The sequence below is a fragment of the Pogona vitticeps genome, chromosome 14 (assembly GCF_051106095.1).
Source record: "Pogona vitticeps strain Pit_001003342236 chromosome 14, PviZW2.1, whole genome shotgun sequence".
Lineage (NCBI taxonomy): Eukaryota > Metazoa > Chordata > Lepidosauria > Squamata > Agamidae > Pogona > Pogona vitticeps.
In genome coordinates this window covers 12,255,633-12,277,444 of record NC_135796.1, presented here as the reverse complement: position 1 = coordinate 12,277,444, position 21,812 = coordinate 12,255,633, and the positions used below count along the sequence as shown (strand labels likewise).

Below are 21,812 nucleotides of genomic sequence, written 5' to 3'. Positions count from 1 at the left end.
AGAGCACGGTGTCCATTACAGTTGTGCTCTGCTGGACGATTACCCCGCTCTACGACAAATCCGCTTAACATTGACGTTTTTGCTATCGCTTTTGTGATCGCTTCATGATGTTTAGATGGGTTTTTTTTTGCTTAACGATGATTGGTTCCCTGCTTTGGGAACTGATTTTTCACTTTACAACGAACAGCAAACAGCTGGTTGTCGGGTTTCAAAATGGCACCTGAAGAAAATGGCTCCCCGCTGTGTTATGGATGGATTCCTCGCATTACAGGCACCAAAAAAATGGTCGCCATATGGAGGATCTTCGCTGGACGAGCAGATAATCAGCCCATTGGAACGCATTGAACGGTTTTCAGTGCGTTCCAATGGGTTTTTTTATTTCGTTTGACGACGATTTCCCTCTACAGCGATTTCGCTGGAACGAATTAACGTCAAGCGAGGCACCACTGTATTCCCCCTGCCAGGTACAACTTCCTTGAATGGCCTCCGGTATTACAAAAGAAAGCCAGCTTACGGCTGTGTTCTGGAGGCACTTAAAGGGCTGCTTATTGTGAAGGATATGCAGGCCTTGTTCAGGGAGATGCAGGCCATTTTAAGGATGCCTTCAACAAAACCACTTCTGCGTGCGCGATCATTAATGCACAGCCTTAGCAACTGTTCCCTAGTTCCAGTTTGATGGGGGCTGTAAACTGCAGAATACGATTGCTACAAATTTTGAATTAAGTAATGCACATTCCTTTGCTTTTTTTCCTTTCTGCAGGATGCCCTGCATTTGGGGCAGTCAATCGACCATTATTTGCTTTTTTTTTTAAAGAATGGCGAGGTCTTGAATTAATGGGAATGCTCGTTTAAAGCCTCCTATTTTGTCCCCAACGTCACTGAGGTGCAAGGAGTGGCCACAGATCCTAACTAAAGGGCATTGGAGATATGTTAATTTAACCTTATCTCTAGCCCATTTTTATGTAAAACTTTATTATTTTATTGTGAGATGTGTGCGTGGGTGAGGCGGATCTGGCTTCAGTTCTGGCATCCTAAGGAAATTGCTAGCATCGCAACACTCGGGCTGGGCCCTCCCTGAGTCTCTGATCAGCCGTTGAATCTGGTTAATTTCCTGCAGTTCCATCCTGTGCGCTGGTGGGTGTCAAAACACTCCTGCCTGCATCCAGGTGACCTTGCCAGGAATGATGGGGTGCACCAGAGGTCACTGTATAGGATGACCCTTGTATTCCAAATCAGAGCTAATTCTGACTAAACTACCTCCCATCTCACAACTGGTGCTGAAGCATGGCCAGAGGGGTTTGGATGACAGAAAGTGGGAAAGTAAGAAGAGCTTTGCCCATCTTCCCATGAAACCCCTTTTGATGTTGAAATCAAACCCCCCCCCCAACACATGCTTTAACTTTGAGCAGGACAGTTATGTGATTAACATATAGTAGCTGTCTCTGTTTTCCGTCGTTTTCCCTGTGCCCTCCATCGGACCATAGTCTATCTAGTCTAGGAGTCACTCATCTCGTGCCTTCTGGATATTATGAGTCAGTGTCCATCAGCCTTGACAGTTGTCCACACTGGTTGTGCTGCTTTGAGTTGTCGTCCAAAATACCTGAAGGAGAGCAGGTCACTTGCCCTCCGTCTAGCCATTGCCATGTATTGTTAGCAAAGCAAAGTGCCCTGCTCATATATCAACCCACCGAACTTAAAGCTCTCTCTGGGCTGCTTCACAGTTTAGTTATGCAGGCTATCCAGAATCGTCACTAAACGGAAAGAAAAACCCCATAGGAACGCATTAAACTCTGTTTAATGCGTTCCTGTGGGGGGGGGAACTCACCATTGAGCGAAGATCCTCCATAGCGCCGTCATTTTCGCCGCCTCGGTAAGCGAGGGCAGCTCGCGAAAACGTTGCGGGAGGCCATTTTGTGCACCCGGTGGCCATTTTGGAACCGCCAATCAGCTGTTTAAAAAAACAGCTTACTGATCATCGCAATGCGAAACGCTTACTGATCATCGCAATGCGATTTTTGGCCATTTAGATCATCGCAATGCGATCGCATTAGCGATCGCAAAAAAGCGTCGCTATGCGAATTCGTCGCTAAACAGTGCGCTCGTTATGCGAGGCACCACTGTACTCAATTTACCAACCTTGGAAGCATGGAAGGCTGTGTTATCCTTGAGCTGGCTACCTGAGTCCATTGGTATCCAACTCAGGTTGTGAACAGAGTCTTGATTGTAGTACTTCAGTTTAATTATCGCACCATGAGACTCCTAACCCACTGTTTCTTTGAGAGACTGGAGCGTCTTATTGAAACAGCATAGGTCTTGCTGTTTGTTTAAATGGAGGTGGTGAGAAATGTTATCCGAGAACTTTGTTCATAAAAAACACAACCTTTACCCTAAGCATTGACCCTCTTACTCACTATAACGGCATTTTCATTTGACTAACGGGGGCACTTTTTGGTTTTCAGGCAGCTATGCTATGGGCGAGCTGGTCAGAAATCTGCCTAGCCGACAGCAGAGATCTTCCAAGAACCTGGAGGAGGACACGGTGGTTGCAGTTCTGAATACAATCCACGAAATCATTACTGACAGCTCTGAGAACGCCAGGTCCCTGATCCAGACGCAAGGCATCCAAAAGCTGGTTGCTATCAGCAAGTCAAGGTTAGTTTTGACAATTCCACAAGGTGAGAAACTGGGAAAGAGGGAAGCTGCTTTGTGGCATCTCAAGACAGCTTGTCTGTTTAGTCCAGTATTGTGTGCTTTGAACGGTAAGGACCCCCTAGGATTTTGGACAGAGATCATGGCTGACTGATCCTTTATTGCAGTGGTTCCCAACCTTGGGTCTCCAGATATTCTTGGACTTCAACCCCCAGAAATCCTGGCCAGCAGAGGTGGTGGTAAAGGCTTCTGGGAGTTCTAGTCCAGGAACATCTGGAGGCCCAAGGTTGGGGACCACTGCTTTATTGATTGGTGATGCCAGTGGTTGAACGTGGGTCTTCAGCACCCAGGCACTGACCTATGGTCCCTCTTGCTCCACTGAACTGCGACACGTGACAGGCAAGCCACACTGAACCTAAATCTGGGGAGTGAGATTACTGAGAAATCAGCTGGGGGAACATCTTGTCCCTCCTTTTATGGAGGGGGGGCTCTTGAACACACACACACACACACACACACACACACACACACACACACACACACACACACACACACACACACACACACACACACACACACACACACACACACACACACACACGAGCTGCCAAGAGTTATATTTCTGAAACAGGGAAAAAAAGAGATAACTCAGCAACACCTATAGTGCCCACATTTTGCTTTAGGGAGATGCAGAGACCCCTCCTTGCTCCACCACCCACCACTTCCAAATGTAAAGCTAAAGCATTTAAAGCCCATGCCATAACTCCGTGGCATAAATCTGTGCCTTTAAGAGGATGCGTTGACTTCAGAAACAAGATCAATAAAACGAAACAGTCAGTCATCTTGGGACTCGTTCCCTTGATGCCTGCTCTATTCGAAAACATCAGGCGTGTGTTTATCAGGTATCATCATTTAAGGAAATCCAGGCATTTATTGGCAAAGAGGGAGACACTTGTCCTTTGCAATGTTGCATTATATTGGCAGCAATGATCAAGCTGTTAACAGAATAAACTGGCTGACAGAGAGCCATTATAAGGAGACGGGCAGTAACCCCCAATAGCTCTCTCTTGTCTCACAACAGTGTTAGAAGGAGGCTCCCCGGTTTGCCGAAATATAGTCATCCTGCACCGATGTTGTGAATGATCGCAAAGAGAAGAAAAATGTTAAGCTTTCTCTCAATGTAGCAGAGTAGGAACTGTGTAGGCTTGTGGACATCCGGGCCCGCAAGAGAGCGAGGAGAGCAATTAAAAAGAAATAACTAAGTATATTAAAAAGTTTACATTTGAGATAGAAAACCTTAAACCCTAATCCTGACTAGATAGGTTTGTGCCCTGTATTGAGTTAATTCTAGAGTATCTTCTGGAACCCTTTGGAATTCTTGGGTAATGAGGATTAATAGTAGGTTTAGCATTGTGGTTATGTTTGTGTTAAATGTACTGGTCTTGTATTTCCTGGATGCACCAAGAAATCCATGGTTTCCTAAAGAGAGTCAACCTTATGACAGCAACAGTGCATCACATCTTGGTATCATCACTGAGTGAGAAAAATTCAGTGTGGCATGTATTTTTCTCTTAATACATTTGGGATAGGACAAAGAAATGATGGACTAGTGGAGACAGTATTTGCTTTGTCTGTTTAAAAAAATCCTTGTACATCACAGCTGTGTTGAATCTGAGAGCATTGTTTACAGCTCCTCGGATGACAATGTAATAGAACATCGGCTTTGTCAACTTTGTTCTCCTGTAGACTCTGGAGTAAAAACATGACTCTGGGGAATTAAAACATCCCATCCTGGCACATGAAGGTTAAAGATAGGCATACTCGATCATTCCAAAATCAGACTGAACCTGTCCCTGTATTATTTGTAAGCCAGTGCCTTTAAAGCTTAAATCTTGGTCAGACAAGCGGGGTGACCTGCTATTCTAAGACATGACTTGGGTGCAGATTATTCTCCCTGTCGCTCATCCTTCATAGAAGCCTATTTCATGGCCCGCTTCCTAAAGCCAAGAAGACAAGAACGACAGTCCAGAGCAGTGGCTCTCAACCTTGGGTCCCCAGAATTTCATGGACTACAACTCCCAGAAGCCTTCACCTCTAGCTGTGTTGGCCAGGATTTCTGGGAGTTGTAGTCCAAGAACATCTGGGGACCCATTGTTGAAAACCACCGGTTGAGACTAAGCGAGGACGACGTGTGGAAGCGTAATCTTTGTAAATCAGAATCCATCCATCAGGCTAACCTCTGAGAGAGAGAGGTGGGACAGTTGAGTTCCCCTCCAGCAGCCTGGCTGGAAGCTAGTGTAGGCTGGCTTTCCCCTGTGACAGCTGTCTTTCATCATCAGCCCTTCTACCAGGTTATACTGGAGGGAGAGTTGACACAGCTTGGTTCTCTCCATCATCCTAACGGGATCCCAGTTCCATTGGCTTTTCCCTTCATGTCCCCATCAATAGCTACTCTCCTGGGTTGCATCAGAGACAAGAGAGCTCAATGGTCGCTCCCTTGTCCTAACTAGGTCCTGCTTAAAGGTAAAGGTTCCCCTTGACAATTTTTGTCCAGTCGTGTTCGACTCTAGGGGGCGGTGCTCATCCCCGTTTCCAAGCCATAGAGCCAGCGTTTTGTCCGGAGACAATCTTCCATGGTCACATGGCCAGTGCGACTTAGACACGGAACGCTGTTACCTTCCCACCGAGGTGGTCCCTATTTATCTACTTGCATTTGCATGCTTTCGAACCGCTAGGTTGGCGGGAGCTGGGACAAGCGATGGGTGCTCACTCCGTCGCATGGATTCGATCTTACGACTGCTTGGTCTTCTGACCCTGCAGCACAGGCTTCTGCGGTTTAGCCCGCAGTGCCACCACATCCCAGGTCCTACTTACATTGGCTATTTCTATATCAGAAAGTGTCTCTGTTGACAGCCATCCTGTGTCATCTCCTCAGGCTGACAGCTGTACTCACACTGTTGGTCTTCTTCCTTTCCATGTCTTCTAAGGCAGTGGTCCTCAACCTTGGGCCGCCAGATGTTCTTGGACTTCAACTCCCAGAAATCCTGGCCAGCAGAGGTGGTGGTGAAGGCTTCTGGGAGTTGTAGTCCAACAACATCTGGAGGCCCAAGGTTGGGGACCACTGTTCTAAGGGAACCATTCCACTTGGTAACTTCGTGGCCTTCTTAATGACATAACGTGTTCATTTCTTTTTATCCCACCCATCTTCCTTTTCTTTTCCTTTTATGTAACCTCTCTTAAAAACTGGATTAACTTAATAAAGGAAATCCCAGTTTTGAATTGACAAGACCTGACCGGAGCTGTTTATGACAGGTCACGTAATTCATAGAGTCACCATAAGTTGGAAGTAACTTGATGATCCATAACAATCACCACCTAGATTTTATTTGGCATGTCCTCCATATCAGTTTAGATTATGTCTCTTTAGCTTTTAAGCCGTTCTCGCAAACTGTATGCCCCCCATGAGTGATACAGCTGAAAAGTGTTATGAAATGTGATATATTAACCAAGATACATAGTATGATACCTGCGTACCTTTCCGATTTCATTTTGGAGATTCCGTGCTAAATTTGCACAATAATTTTGGAGGTGTTGTTCAGCGAATGTTTCTGCTTCACGTTTGCCATTGATTGCCCCTGGGATGGTATAGCAAGGTCTTCTCCAATAGCTCCTTCTAATCACCAGGTCCTAATCATCATAGATAAATGTATCATGCAATGAAGATGCTCATGGGAATGGAGCTGTAAAAAAGAGCTTCAGATATGCTTCTTTGATAGGACAGTCAACTATCCCCTCCTCATTCTTGTATATGTCATGGGTAAAATTGTCTACAAGCTCAAGCCTCTGAGCTCATATGACTTTGAACGTTTGCTTTCTGCTTGTCTCCCCACCGACCCGTCCTCCAAAACCAGCCAGTCCTCCAGGGAAACGAAAGCCGCTTCTCATGTCCTGCAGATGACCTGGAGTTACAAAGAGCTACGGAGCGTTTTGCAGAAGGAAGGCTGGAACAAATCTCATTTCCAGGTGAGGACGGTGCAGAGTTCAAGCCCAGAGTTACGTTCAGAACAAACGAGAGCTTCAGTTCCGTTGGCCTCCGTACCATGAATGGCATATACAGACAAATCCTGTTGCTCTGCGTAATAAGTTCCACTATATAAACCTGCCCAGGGACTTAGAAATGCAAGGAATCTATGCACTCGTAATCTCGAGATTAGATTATTGTAATGCACTCTACGTGGGGCTGCCTTTGAGGCTGATGCGGAAACTTCAAGTGGTCCAGGATGCGGCAGCCAGGCTTCTTAGTGGGGTGAGAAAATACCAGCACATCTCCCCCACTCTGGCTGCCTTGCACTGGTTGCCCATCCGTTTCCGCATCGACTTCAAAGTGTTAATGATTACATATAAAGCCCTAAATGGTTTGGGACCTCAGTATTTGGCAGATCGTCTTCTTCCACCCAGATCTACCCGAATCACCCGACACAGCCAGCAGGGACGGCTGAGGGGCCTGATGCCGAGGAAGGCCCGGAAGGAAAAAACAAGAAACTGGACCTTCTCGGCGGTGGCCCCTTGGCTGTGGAACACTCTCCCTACTGAAATTCGGCTGGCACCCTCGCTGGGTGTTTTCAAAAACCAGTTGAAAACTTGGTTGTTTAAACAGGCCTTCCCTCCAGTCAATTAAGTGTTTTCTTTTTCTTCCTTGTTTGAGTCTTGCCATCTTGGAAATGTATTGTTTAAAAATTTAAAATTAATTGTTTTTATATATGTTATGTTGTTGTGTTTTAACCTATGTAAGCCGCCCCGAGTAGACGTTCTCTAGAGTAAAAATCGGGTAAAAATCGAATAAATAAATAAGGAATGCCCTGCTCTGTATCATACCGCTGAGAACAGTCTATTCTATAGAAGCACAAGAAAGGGCTTTTCCTGCCCTTGCACCCGAACTGTGGAATGCCCTCTCCTTAGAGTCTGTCATTGGCATCATTTCAGCACCAAATCAAGAGACAGACTTCTTTATGAGAATCTCTGGAGGTTGAGGATAGTGACCTGTGTAGGCTTTATTGCAATGGTTTTAATGTTTTTAGCATCTTCGTTTGGTGTTGTTTTATTTTAAATTGTTTGAACTCAAAACCGCTCTCCTCCATCACCAAAAATGCAAGGTTTCAGCGTGGCAAGGTATTGCTGAAGACCATCATGCTAAAAATGGGAAGCAGATGGGTTTTTTCCTGGAGCGAGGGCTTCGTTTCAAACTTGGAAAAGTGCACTTTTGCTTTCCACGCGGTTCCTCGCAAACTGCTGACGCTGGCATGTCTCCCTTCTGTTCTAGTCTGCGTCGGCTGCTCCTAAGGGATCCAAAGGCACCTCTTGCAAATCAGGCTATGATGACAGCACTCTGCCTCTCGTGGATAAAAGTCAAGGTCTGTACCAACCCCCGGAGGTGCTGTTTAGCCAGGGCTGAACCATCTGTGAACGTTAAACCCCTGTCAATATCCAAACCAGGCATGCCACATTAATCATGGGACTTGGCTGAACTAGAAGTGGTATTAGTTGTGCAGTAGACTGTTATATTCCTTGGTTTACATATACAGACTAGCAGTTCTGGAGGCCTAGTCTGCAGTGGAAAAACTTCAGGAGGGAAGCCTCCCTACTTCCATACCGTGCCACATGTTTGGATCATGCCCCCTCCCCAGTTAACTGCATGAATAACATCATGTCAACTTTGGCCCTGATTCCTCAAACTCAACATGCTTTGTTGATGGGGTTCATATTAGTTAACAGCTAGCCAATCCCCCATGGTGAGGATGTTCTCCTGTCCTTTTCATGCTAATAAAGTAGTAGCACAATCATTATCATCTTGTGGGATTTCCAGATCCAAACTGATATAGACACCATGAACATAACACACCAAACATAGTAGCAATAGAACGAAGAAATGTCTGGATCATTGACATTGCAACTCACGTGGTATTATAAGTAGTTGCAGATCTTGGAAATCACACCCTCAGAGCTACAAAAAAACATCAATATTAGGAACAGCGTACATACTGTGCTGATATTTAACAGATAATTAGCTTTTTGGTTAAAACTTGCATCTGTTATTATATAACGGCCAATGTATTTATGTTTTTGATTGACGGTGTCTGGTATTTTTCGATGTTGGTGGTGGTGCACGCGCAGATGTGCACGCATGCTCTATCAAGTCAATTCTGACTTGTGGCAACTCACTTCGGGGTTTTCTACAGAGAGAAGACTCAGAAGTGGTTAACCATTCCCTTTTTCCAGGTAATTAAAAATCACACACCAGGTGGGCGTTACAAGTGTAACTTTCCAGTTATAATGTAACTGGGTTTGTTTATTGCTCTAGTTACAAAGGTATAGTAGCAGTGACTTTTATTGTTACAACTACAGTTCAGTAGTAGATTTTTGGCTTGGAGTTTGATTACCGTTGTGCCTCTTTAACAGGGGTGGACTCGATGATCCCGAACGTCCCTTCCGGTTCTGCATTTCTAAAATGATTATAATTGTTTTCTTAGCAAGAACAAGAAAGAGAAGAGAGCCTTGTTAGACCTTAAAAGAGAAATAAGCTGTGCTGAGCATAAGCCTTCTAAGACAACAGCCCACTTCAGCAGAGGTATTAGGCTGCAATCAAAGAAAATAAAACAAAACCTTGTTAGTCTTTAAAGTGCCATCTTTGTCCTTGAGTAACATACAGTGGTGCCCCGCATAGCGACGTTAATCCGTTCCGGATTAATCGTCGCTATGCAAAAACATTGCTAAACGGATCAAAAAAACCCATAGGAACGCATTAAACTTCGTTTAATGCATTCCTATGCTGCCCCAAACTCACAGTTCAGCGAAGTTCCTCCATAGCACCACCATTTTCGCGCCCTTGGTAAGTGAGGGCAGGGCGCGAAAATGGTTGCGGCGGCCATTTTGGGCGTCCGACGGCCATTTTGGAACCGCCGATCAGCTGTTTAAAAAAAATCACAATGTGAAGATCAGTAAGTGAAACGCTCATTGCAGTGCGATTTTTTGCCATTGAAAATATCGCAATGCGATCGCATTAGCGATTTGAAAAAACAGATCGCTATGTGGATTTGTCGTTAAACAGTGCGCTCGTTAAGCGAGGCACCACTGTATTTCCTTTCAAGGTGTGTTGGATGCAATAGCCATGTAGCTTGGCACTGCCTTGTAGTTTTTGCTTGTTTTAAAGTATTCAGTTACTTTTGAAGAATGAGAAAGTTTTTTTTAAAAAAAGATTTGTTTTAGTTGCAACTATAACAGTAACTATTTTGGCAGTCCCAGAACTTCAACTGTAACAAATTACTTTAAAAAAAGAGCACGAACCAAGTTCTGAGCCAGTTTGTACCTTTCACACAACCGTTTCAATTCTTCGTTTTCATAGATAATGAGAAGACTGGAAGCCGGGATATGATTCCTATGGATGAACTCGGACCAGGTACGTATCTCTGAAGCAGCCCTCTCTCATTTTTCAAAAGTGAACAGTGTCCCTCAGAGCCTTTGCGGTATGAATTTATGAATGTTTTGTTTCATAACAGTCCCAACAGAGATCACGGGAGAAAAAAACTTTCCGTGCTGTAACTACTCTGTGCCCATTGTGGAGGAGGGGGAAGGAAATACCGGAACAATAGCACCATATCTTCCTTCCAGTCTTTGACTCTTATTGCCTCCCCTCCAGGAGTTGAAAGAATAAACTTTTCTACTTGCGTAGACCACACTTGTGATCTAGAACTCTGGCAGTTCAAGTTTCTGCATCAGGGGGGCCAACCCATGGGGAACAAATATTTGCCTCCAACCCATAGAAAGCAAATATTTGCCTCCAACCCATGGAGAGCAAGTATTTGCCTCCAACCCATAGAAAGCAAATATTTGCCTCCAACCCATGGAAAGCAAATATTTGCCTCCAACCCATGAAGAACAGATATTTGCCTCCAACCCGTGGAAAGCAAATATTTGCCTCCAACCCGTGGAGAGCAAATATTTGCCTCCAACCCATGGAGAGCAAATATTTGCCTCCGACCCATAGAAAGCAAATATTTGCCTCCGACCCATGGAAAGCAAATATTTGCCTCCAACCCATGGAGAGCAAATATTTGCCTCCGACCCATAGAAAGCAAATATTTGCCTCCAACCCATGGAAAGCAAATATTTGCCTCCAACCCATGGAAAGCAAATATTTGCCTCCAACCCATGGAAAGCAAATATTTGCCTCCAACCCATGGAGAGCAAATATTTGCCCCCAACCCATGGAGAGCAAATATTTGCCTCCGACCCATAGAAAGCAAATATTTGCCTCCAACCCACAGAAAACAAATATTTGCCTCCAACCCATGGAGAGCAAATATTTGCCTCCAACCTATGGAAAGCAAATATTTGCCTCCAACCCATGGAGAGCAAGTATTTGCCTCCAACCCATAGAAAGCAAATATTTGCCTCCAACCCATGGAAAGCAAATATTTGCCTCCAACCCATGAAGAACAGATATTTGCCTCCAACCCGTGGAAAGCAAATATTTGCCTCCAACCCGTGGAGAGCAAATATTTGCCTCCAACCCATGGAGAGCAAATATTTGCCTCCGACCCATAGAAAGCAAATATTTGCCTCCAACCCATGGAAAGCAAATATTTGCCTCCAACCCATGGAGAGCAAATATTTGCCTCTAACCCATAGAAAGCAAATATTTGCCTCCAACCCATGGAAAGCAAATATTTGCCTCCAACCCATGGAAAGCAAATATTTGCCTCCAACCCATGGAGAGCAAATATTTGCCCCCAACCCATGGAGAGCAAATATTTGCCTCCGACCCATAGAAAGCAAATATTTGCCTCCAACCCATAGAAAACAAATATTTGCCTCCAACCCATGGAGAGCAAATATTTGCCTCCAACCTATGGAAAGCAAATATTTGCCCCCAACCCATGGAGAGCAAATATTTGCCTCCGACCCATAGAAAGCAAATATTTGCCTCCAACCCATGGAGAGCAAGTGCTTCCTCTTGCTGCCATGCCAACTAACATGGCAGTGGGAGGAAGGGAAAAACTGGTGCTGCCATCCTGGTCCATCGGTTTCACACAAGGTAGAATACCCCACTTGGATCCTTGCAGCCATCCTGTGTCTAAGGCTTGCTTCATCAACGACGAGAAGAAAGGCCACATGCCTTTCTTTTCTTAAAAAAAATATACAGCCCCTTTGTCTTCAAAGCACCAGCAGTAACAATAGCCAAGATAATGAAAGAAAACATGGCATTGAATTTCATATCCCTTCACTCCGGAGATGCCTGCCAGCAGGAGTAAGCTCTCAATATGTTGCTGTTTAAAGAGCGGCTCCATCATCTCAGTAGGTAGGAAGGAACATCAAATAGGATGACACTGCAGGGTGGCTGTATACTAACCAATCTGGAGGTATAAAGCTTATAGACAGAAGTTCTGTGGCTGGAGGACATCGTTACTTGTGTATTCATAGTAGCAGGTTTGCTGCGGCTTGGCACACACTGTGGGTTTAAGAAAGGCTCCTGGATGGGAAACTTGGAAGGAGATCAGATTCCTAACAAAGCAGCTGCAGATGATACGATTCAGACTATCATTCAGCTTATTTATTCATTAAGATGCAGAGAGTTAAGTGTGAGAATCTGATCAGCTTTCTAAAGCTTTCTACGCAGCCTAATTCAAGGCTGAAGAACCTGTGGCACTCCAGATTTCATCAGCGCCAGCTAAGGATGATGGGAGTTGTACCCCATCTAGCATTATCAGGAGGACCAAAGGTTTTTCACCCCCTTCTAGAAGTGTGAGAGCTTCCAAAGAAAGTGCTGAAATGAAGACATCGGTAATCTGGCAGGTTCACAAATAAAGAGGAGGTCCTTAGTACAGTGGTGCCCCGTATAGCGAGGTTAATCCGTTCCGGATTAACCTTCGCTATGCGAAAACATCGCTGTACGGGCAAGGAAAGCCTATTGGAACGCATTAAACTTAGTTTAATGCGTTCCAATAAGCGTCCAAACTTACCCCTCCAGCGATGTTTTCGCGTCCGGCGGCCATTTTGGAGCCGCCGATCAGCTGTTCGGCGGCTCCAAAATGGCCGCCGGACGCCCCAATCGTCGCAAAGCGAGTGCGGCGATTGGGGCAGATCCGTATAGCGATCCCCAAAAAGGGATCGCTATACGGACTCTTCGTTAAACGTTGCGCTCGTTAAGCGAGGCACCACTGTACTTCCAAGAAGGATGCTCGGGTGTAGAAGGCAGCTGCTACTTTTGCTGTCATGTCAAGGGAGCATGATGCAGTTCCTGAAAATACATTTTTGTGTATGCAGCCAACACATACTCCTTCTGCTAACTGCGGTGTGGGGTGTGCATGAAATTGGTCTTTCCCTTGACACTGTTTTGGCAAACCTCTTTGATAAAAGCTGTTCAGCCGTGGCTTCAGTTGGCTCCATCAGGGTGTGTGTGGATTCTCCAGTGTTGGGAGATTTTGTGAAACAGAGTTTAGACAGCTGTCTACCAGGCGTGCGTCCACTGCAGCTTTCCTGTGTCAGTGGGGAGATAGGCGACATGACCCTTGGGTATTCCTTATAACGCTATGATTCTGAGATGTTATGTTCCACCTCCGGTGATCCTACGCCTTCCTTGACAACTTGTGTCGTTTCTCCACAGATGGCTACTCCACCATTGATCACCGAGACAAGGAGCGGAATAAATATAAGGCCCATGAGAACATGGGGGATGCGTCAGAGAAAGAACCATTAAAAGTAAGCCACATCCTTCAGAGTTAATCTATCAGGCACAAAAAAAAAATCCTCTCCCCTTCACTTGATTTACCCAGATTATTGTGAGGTATGGGGCAGGTCTATACCTCCAGATGGCCTTGAATTTCAGGGGTGGCATGGATGAGCGTCTCCTGCTCTATTCTCCTTGTATCACCTCTGGGCAATGCAGGGGGGCTTGTAGGGCAGCGGTTCCTGCAAAGGGCCAAACTTGATGGGTAAACGTTAAGTGAAGGAATCTACCAGCACGGGCATTTTGCTCATGTCTACAATAAAAGCATTGGCCCTACTGGTTTGCTTTTGGTCTGTGTTGCTGGTTCCACATTCATTAGATGTCAGGCTCAAGTTCATCCGGTGGCTAACCTCTGGTGGTTGAGTCCCACCATCACCGCTCATGCTGCAGACAAACATAGGAAACCGAGAGGGTCAGATTCAGTAAACAGGATTTTTAGCAAATGATCTGTCCCAGAGTCTATGAGAAGGTAGCATTCTCTTAAGGGCCAACATCTCAAGATGACTCTATGGAAGACTTCCAGAACACCTCAGTCAGCATGGCCAGGCCAGCTGGGGAGTTTTGGTAATCTCATAGAGGAACATCTCTCAAGAACAAGACTTGATCGCGCTCTCTTGGAATCAGTCTTCATCTGCACAGTGGCAGGAAGATACCCTCCATCCTAGGGTGTTTCAAGATGGAGAGTGCTCAGAAGTGGTTTACCATTCCCTTCATCTGGAGGCATCCTAGGACTGTTTGCCCAGGACATATTTTGCCTTTAGGTGCCTAGCTGGCTGCATACCTTAGTTGTTTAGGTATCAGTCTACAAAGCCACAGGTTGAGAGTTCAGTTCCTCCCTGTGCCTCCTGGGAGAAGAGCCAGCCTGGGTAACTTTGGGTCGTCCCACAGTGCCCCCAGAATAAATCCTGAAAAGGGTGGCACATTATTATAATTTCTTAGATGTCTAGTGGAAGATTCCCATTCCATAGGGATCTGCCAGTCTCGAGAGACTATGGTAACATGCTCTGTATCGAGAAGTGTCCTCTCCAGAGCATGAAGCCTGGGTAAAGTAATATGGAGGATAGGCTGTTACCCAACCAGCAAATCCCCCCTCTCCACGTTGCTGAAATGGTCCAATGGAAAGGCAAGAGCCAATACAACTGGTTCCAGCAACATTACAGGAGTTGGCAGAGCGACACGAACTGCCTTTGGGACTCCAGCTCCGGATTTTGCCTCGAGGTTAACTCCTGAAGCCTTTTCCATCAGTGGATATAGCCACAAGGCAGTGGAGGTTTGAAATGGGAGTTTTCCTTCTCTTAGATGGGCTGCCTTCCATGGCTGACGAGCCCCACCTACCCGGCCTGCTCTCTAATAGTGCGGAAGTATGATCCGACCCTTAAAACTTTCCTGCCTCCCAGGTGTATGCAATGCTAATTGGCTTTCCTGTTTACCATATTAGGGTCTGAGATAGAGTCAGAGAATTTGAGGATTTCGCGGTCCTGGCACACCCTCATTTAAGGAGGGAAAGCCCCACCTCCTAGGCCAAAGAGTGGGGGGGGGGGGACAACAAAAGAAATCCCAGCAAAAACAAACTCCTCAGCAAAATGTCCATGCAGGCAAACCTGGTCTTCAGCCTCAGCTCAGCCTCCTAGGGAAAAGAGTCCAGGTCCTGGCACAAGCTCATTTAAGGTGGAAAGTGGAAGATAGACCGCAGAGAATAGAGTTTTGGCGACAGCGTAATTTGGTGAACAGAGAAGACTGGGCCTCTCAAGGAAGGGTGAGAGGAGTAAATTAGGGTCAGTTCCAGGTCAAGCTGAAGGGTCTAGAACAAGATGAGCACGGTTGGTTCCTCCCAATGGGAAGGTAGAAGGGGAGAAGTAGGAAGGCTTACTTTCCAAGGTCCATCTTTTTCACCCCATATTATTTTAAACCGACTGCGGTCCTATCAATTTTGTCCTGTTGAGTTTGGTCATCTCCTCCCTGGCCCGCCAGCTCCTCCTGAAATATCTGTAGTGACTGTTGAGTACAAGTCTAGGTCTTTAAATCCATTTTAGTTCCGGCGTGAAACTGTTCCATCTCTCCCTTTCGTTTGTCCTGGGGGAGAAGGAGGGTTGGTAGTCTTTAGCCCTTTGGAGTCTCCTTGTGTATCTCTTGAGGGGCTTATCTTTCCTAACATCTAACCCGCTGCTGCTCTCTGAGGCACAAGAATCTTTCTCTTTCATGGCTTTCAGTTCATTTCAGTTCATCCGTCTAGAAACCAACCCGCAGCCCTTAAGGTCTATAAAGCTGCGCAGGAGACTTTACTCTGCAATTAAGCACCACAAGCCCCCTTTGTTTTTTTATGCTTTACATCAGGGGTCTCAAACATGCGGCCCGAGGGCCATTTGCAGCACCCCAGATGATAGTTTGTGGCCCTCACCTTGCCTGGCCCCCCAAAGCGCCCACACATCCTCTGCTGTCAAGAGTTAAAAAAAAGCCTTGCCTCGCTCGCCGGCTCTCTCCCAAGACAGCACTTCTTGAACATCCAGAGCTGCAGCCTGCCAGCCAGCCCACCTGTCTGTCGGCTAAGGAAACTCCTGGGCGGCTTCCTCGGGCTCTTGCTCCGCTTGGTGGAAAATCTGATGCGGCCCAGCCTCACCCAGACTCTGCTTCTAGCGGCCCCCAGGTAAATTGAGTTTAAAACCCCTGCTTTACATGGTGGGGGAGACCAGAATACATGCACATGTCTGTCTAGCGCTGTGCGCACTTGGCAGGGTAGATTTGCCCAGACGTTCCTAGTCACTTGAGCGCACTCTCCCCAGATATGCAACAAATCTGTTTTTTAAACAAAATTAAGCCAAACAACTTATCCAGTGAATGAGAAGGCTCACCTTTTGGCTTCACTGCCTCCCGTTCACCATCGTTCTTTTATATGGGAAATAGGGAATCTGACTAAGGGTATAGGTTGCATAAGTTGTGTATCTCCGGATGTTGCAGGGATCCACATACTCTTTCTCAGGGGGAGGTGAACAAGAACATGTAATCTTTGTTCACCCTAAAGCGTTTAACAGCCTCTACAGGCTGCAGTAGCTGTTTCAGTAGCATTTGGTCATAGATATTCCCTGAGTTCTGTTGGAGTTTTAGTTACGGTGGCACCACACTATAATGGCATGTTCTGTCCCCCCACCCCTTCTGCTTGGAAAATGCATTGATACCAGTTCATATAAATTTCTATCATTTTAGCCTCCTCCAGTGTCTTTCATGCCCTCATTCAAAGCTGTTTGACACTCAGAATCTAAATCGGAGCTCACCTCCTCCTCCTCTTTAAATTAATAGGATATCTTGTGATCCTTGCAAATCCCATAAACGGGATGCTTGGTTTGGCTGGGCCTGTGCCCAAGAATCTCGAGACGCCGATGGTGTTGTTGTGAGGCACGCTGCCCTCTTTACCCCTGGGGGCGTTCCACTGAGCAGAACCATCTGTGGGCCAGGATTAAAGGGCCGCCTGCATGACATGGTTTAAATGAGCCTGGAAGCTGCTCTGCCGTGAGGAGACGGTCACTGTCAGCCTCCACTTATCCTCCTATCCCTCTCGTGTGCCTGAGGTTGTGGATAGTATAAATAAATGCCGCTAGTTCTGCCTCTTTTGATGGCCGTGGAGGACGTCTTTTCCAGCCCTGTCTGGATAGGGTGGAAGCTGGAACCTTGGATCCTTTCCATCCTTTGCCACCTAGCGGCCGCCCCTTTCCTGAAAGATGAGGAAAAGCTGCCTTATGCTGAGCAGGGCTGTTAGTTCCTCTAGTTCATGGCTCTTTACACCAGGGGGAGTGATGTCCAACGCTCCGGGAAAAGAGGTGGGGATGAACGGCTCGTATTTCAGTGGCTCGTGCCAATTCGAACGATGGCCGGACAGGTTTTCCAGGGCAATTTTCCCGCTCTCTATGGTGGGTGTTCACTCAGAAGGAAAGTCCCAGCTTCCTTGCCCCGCCTCCTCCAGGCCCCACCTCTGAATTGGCGCCTCCTGGAGGGGATGGGGTTCCGAACCACCGAACACATGTTCGGCCCTTCGCCAAACCAGCACAAACCCACTGAACTGGTGGTTCATTGCCCATCTCTATCCAGGAGCCCTCTATTCGTACCTTTGAAAGACTTCCTCTACCTGTTGTTGTTTTTACAAAAATATTTTTCCCTTCTGGGGATTCAACCTAGGACATCCCATAGGTCAAGCAGATGCTCTGCTATGAACTATTCCTCCTCCCATTTTTTAAAGATTGGTTCCCCAGGGCATCCTTGGACTACACCTCCCAGAAATCCTGGCCAACACAACTAGGGGTGAAGGTTCCTGGGAGTTTGAGTCCAAGAACATCTGGGGACCCAAGGTTGGCAACCACTGCTTGAAAGGAAAAGCCACTTGACCAAGTTTCTAGAAAGTTTGTCATTTGCGATGTGTAAAGCCTTTGATCTTGGTGATCATTGCTACTCCCCATTTTACCCCCGAACACCCACTGGAGATACTTAGGAGGTGGCATGGTTTCTACACAAGATGTGTTCCAGTGTAGGCATGAATATGAAACCCCTCGTATAGACTGTAGTGTGTGATTGCATCTGTGGGGTTTTTTTTGCTGTGTTAACAGGTAGTGTTCATGTGCCCGGAAGTTAACACCAGTGTGAGAGGAGGTTCTGTGCTCTTCCTACAGCCACCTGTTGCCTCTGTGTTGTGTTTGTAGACTTCCTGTGGTCACCAGGATGGCTACTGTGACACACCACATGTTGGACACAGTAGATCTTGGGTTTTATAAAGCAGAAAAATAATGTTCTTCATGACTGATTATTAAGCACGGCCCGTAATAAGTCATACAAGCCCACAGAGAACAGCCTTATTTATTTGAATGGGTGTCACCAGTGTGTGTTCTGAGGAAGGGTGCGAAGCCATTTCGTCAGGAAGGGGGACTACATGACTTTCCAGATCTTGTAGGTCTGTACTTCCCTGAACCTCTCACTACTGCCTGTATTGACGAAGTTTGGCTGACATTGCTGCCCAATGGCATCAAGGAAGACCTGACTTTCCTCTTACTAGGGTACAATGATTTTTAATTTTAAAAAAACCCCAATTAGAATAACAAAAAGTCACACTAATAAATGATACATTTTCATTACATATATACAATAAAATATAACAATTAACGTTTGCACCCCTTCATCGGGACCAATAAAAATACTTCAAGTTTGATTTTTATTTCACAGCCCCTTACTCTCTCCAAGTTGTAATGTTTCTTATGAAGGTAATTGACCTTTCCCTTTTATTAATATAAATTATACAAAATCTTCTCGTATATCCTTAAATACGTTATTGTACAAAAATCATTTCTTTATCTTAATATCGCATGCTAACCTATCATTGATTTCTATATTCTAAATCTCATTATACCATTCTGTTATCTAAAAATCATATTCTACTTTTTACCATTGTTAGTCTTGCTGCTGTTAATAAAATAGAGATTAATTCTTTCTCCAACCCATCACACATTCTCTAAAATAATAATACGGCTATATTGAGTCAAACAAACACAGTAGATTTGTATGCATAAGAGTTTTTGAATTATTGGGAGCAGGTTAACAACAATCCTGTTGTGAGGTGAGAGATGGGCCCAATCACTTTGTACTATTGAACACACGTTGCACAGCATTGAACAAGGAAGCAGTGAGATATGAGTTTAATAATTAAATCCTATGCAGATCTACTCAAAAATAAGCTCTTTTGGGTTGAATGAAATTGACTTAAATGTTTAGGATTGACAGAAGATGCAATTTTTTAAATACCTGGAAGGCAGAAGAGGGGCAGGATCTGTTCTCGATCATCTCAGAGTGCAGGACACATAACAATGGGCTCATGTTACAGGAAATCAGGTTTGAGCTGAATAGCAGGAAAAACTTCTTAACTGTTAGAGCAGTACGACAATGGGACCAATTATTTTGGGAGGTGGTGAGCGCTCCAACGCGGAGGCATTTAAGAGAAAATGGGACCACCCTCTGTCAGATCTGTTTTGATCTGGATGCCTGCACTGAGCAAGGGGGTTTGACTCAATGGCCTTATATGCCCCTTCCAACTCAATTATCCTATGATTCTATAGTTCTTGCAGTTAGAATTGTCAGAAACGATACTGAACCCGATTTTGAAACCATTAATGCTGAACCACCAAAATATAGGCCTGGGTACAGTGGCAGGCCTCTGAGAGACACTTTTTAAATTACCCCCAGTGCCCCTAAATGACTCTTGGTCAGGGGCATTTTGGGCAAGCTCCTGCCACTGATCAGAGCGTAGGTGAAGCTGGGGGTGAGAGCAGTGGTTTGAAGGGTGTCTCTCAGTAGACGTCAGCTTGTGGGCCTTTGCAGCTACCTGAGAAGGCTAAATCTGCCGAAGATACCTGGAACTATCAGCTCCCTTCTTACCAACAGACGTGGAGGTGTATGTGGCTTTTATTTGCGATCATGTTTTAGGTCATCATCCCAGCATTTATGCTACATGTCCAGTGGGTGGACCGCTCCTATATATCACCTGCTGAACAGTAATAGATGCATGTATTGCAGCGACATCACTCTATAATGCTGTTTCATGCTTAATATTGTTTCATATTTGTGAAAATATGAAAAGGGATACATGCTTGCTGCAAAATGTGATCTTGAATGCGTACTGAGACAACTTGCCCTGTAGGCCGGTGTTTGCATTAAACTCCACGCCTCTTGGAAAAGATGGAAATGTGACACTGATATCCTTTACATCTATGGCGATTTTGCTGCTCATTGTTCTCCAAAGCGCTTAGCTTTTTCTAAGAAGGAAAAAGATGTGACAGTTTTAGGCAGCTGCCGTGTGATAATCCACCCACATGTACGCTTCTCAAAATGTAGGTCACAAAAGCATGGCGGCTCCACAATAAACCCTCAGCCGGAAGGAAGGTCACTCCTGCATTTATTTTGAGGCAGCCTGGTACAATTAAATTTAGTTTCTGAAACTTTTGTTATTCAACTTCATTGAGCAATGTGCGAATCTAGGAACTTAGTGTTTTTATCCTCCTCAGTCTTCTGGCACAGTGCTTCCTATGGAAAGATAAAGGAGGTAGCGTATCTGCCCCAGGTGACATAACTTGACAACTTTGTACAGCCTGGCAACAGCCACTATAGGCACCAGAAGCTGGAAATCATAGGGTGGGGAAGTTATTTGATCCCCTGGAGTTTCTCATACACGCATATGGACCCAAGTCAACAAGATGGCGGATGTCACATGGAGCAAGCCTCACCAGTAGCCTGTCTTTACCTGAGACAATCCAGACCCACTTCCTCCCTGAGGTCCTTTCCTCCTCTGAGTGGAGTTTTCAGTGTCTGCTCCACTAAATGTGTGCTGATCTCCAGTGTTGGCAGTCCATTGCTAGAGTCACATGTTGCGAACTGCAATTGCACTGATTAATCTTGCTTGGCACTCTCGGATATTGTTACTGGTGTTTGCAGTGAAGTTACGTCTTTTGCTGATTCAGTCTCTCTCTCTCTCTCTTTCTGCACTAATGCTTCCACGCAAGCCTTTTGAACCAGTGAGTTTGTCTGCCTTTCTGTCTGTCTGTCTGATTAATCTGCTCTGTTTTGCCTTTTTAATGCTTCACCTTGTCTGCTGCAGAATGACACAAATAGGAAAGCCATTAACAGGAGTAACAGGGCTTCGGTGACTCTGGTGGATGGCCGTGACCCTAAACCCCAGCCTGTTGACTCCTGGGTCTAATTTGCATGCATGGTAGGTTCTTTTCACTGTAATTAGTGCCAATGATTAACTTGTCTTGTTTGTGCATGATTGCGCATCGCTGTGTGCTCTCTCCACCTACCTGGTTTCTTTGCAGGCGGACATGGGAAAGAAACAGCTTGGTTCCACCTTTAGGAATTCCTGTTTTGCTCAGCACACTGGGTAAAAAAAGTTTTACTCCTGATGGAAAAAATTAAGTCGCCACCCAGCAAACTAGGAGATGGGTCAACAGAGCGGCCAACCAATGTCTTTTAAAGTGGTTCTTAAGTACTGCTGCTCTGAAGTCAACAGGTGGGAGACGCAAAAGTGCTTCTGGTGGTTACTGTCCTTCAGTGTTCCCTAACCTAGTATCCTGCAGATAGAAGTTGTAGGCCGGAGAAAACCTTGTTTGCTTGTTTGCTTATTTATTTATTTAGGTAATTAGTCAATGCATTAGCCCACCCTCCTCCAACTCCAGGGTGTACTCGACTAATTGAAAGTCCATTCTATTCCTTTCATTAAAAGATCTCTAATTTGTTAGTTTAGCCCTCTGATTAGAAGAATTGGAAGTAATGTATCCTTTTGCTTTCTGGCTCCATAGAAATCAACTCCAGACTTCAGTAAATGGGCGCCAATGGAAAACTTTCTCCTGGAAAC

General features: G+C 45.6%; 1 protein-coding gene across 19 annotated transcripts in view; it reads left to right on the top strand.

Annotated features, from left to right (window-relative positions):
• The window catches only part of ARVCF (ARVCF delta catenin family member), a 456,576-nt gene that overhangs the window by 429,870 nt on the left and 4,894 nt on the right, over positions 1-21,812 (top strand). For 17 of the 19 annotated variants that reach the window (XM_072983699.2, XM_072983702.2, XM_078381689.1 and 14 more), the window contains 6 exons: positions 2,460-2,652; positions 6,561-6,672; positions 7,970-8,060; positions 10,049-10,102; positions 13,310-13,404; positions 21,057-21,170. In XM_072983699.2, the coding sequence (XP_072839800.2) occupies positions 2,460-2,652; positions 6,561-6,672; positions 7,970-8,060; positions 10,049-10,102; positions 13,310-13,404; positions 21,057-21,158 (647 nt within the window). In that variant the 3' untranslated portion in view covers positions 21,159-21,170. The remainder of the gene's footprint in view (positions 1-2,459; positions 2,653-6,560; positions 6,673-7,969; positions 8,061-10,048; positions 10,103-13,309; positions 13,405-21,056; positions 21,171-21,812) is intronic. The other 2 variants (XM_078381686.1, XM_072983706.2) reach the window with 1 other exon arrangement.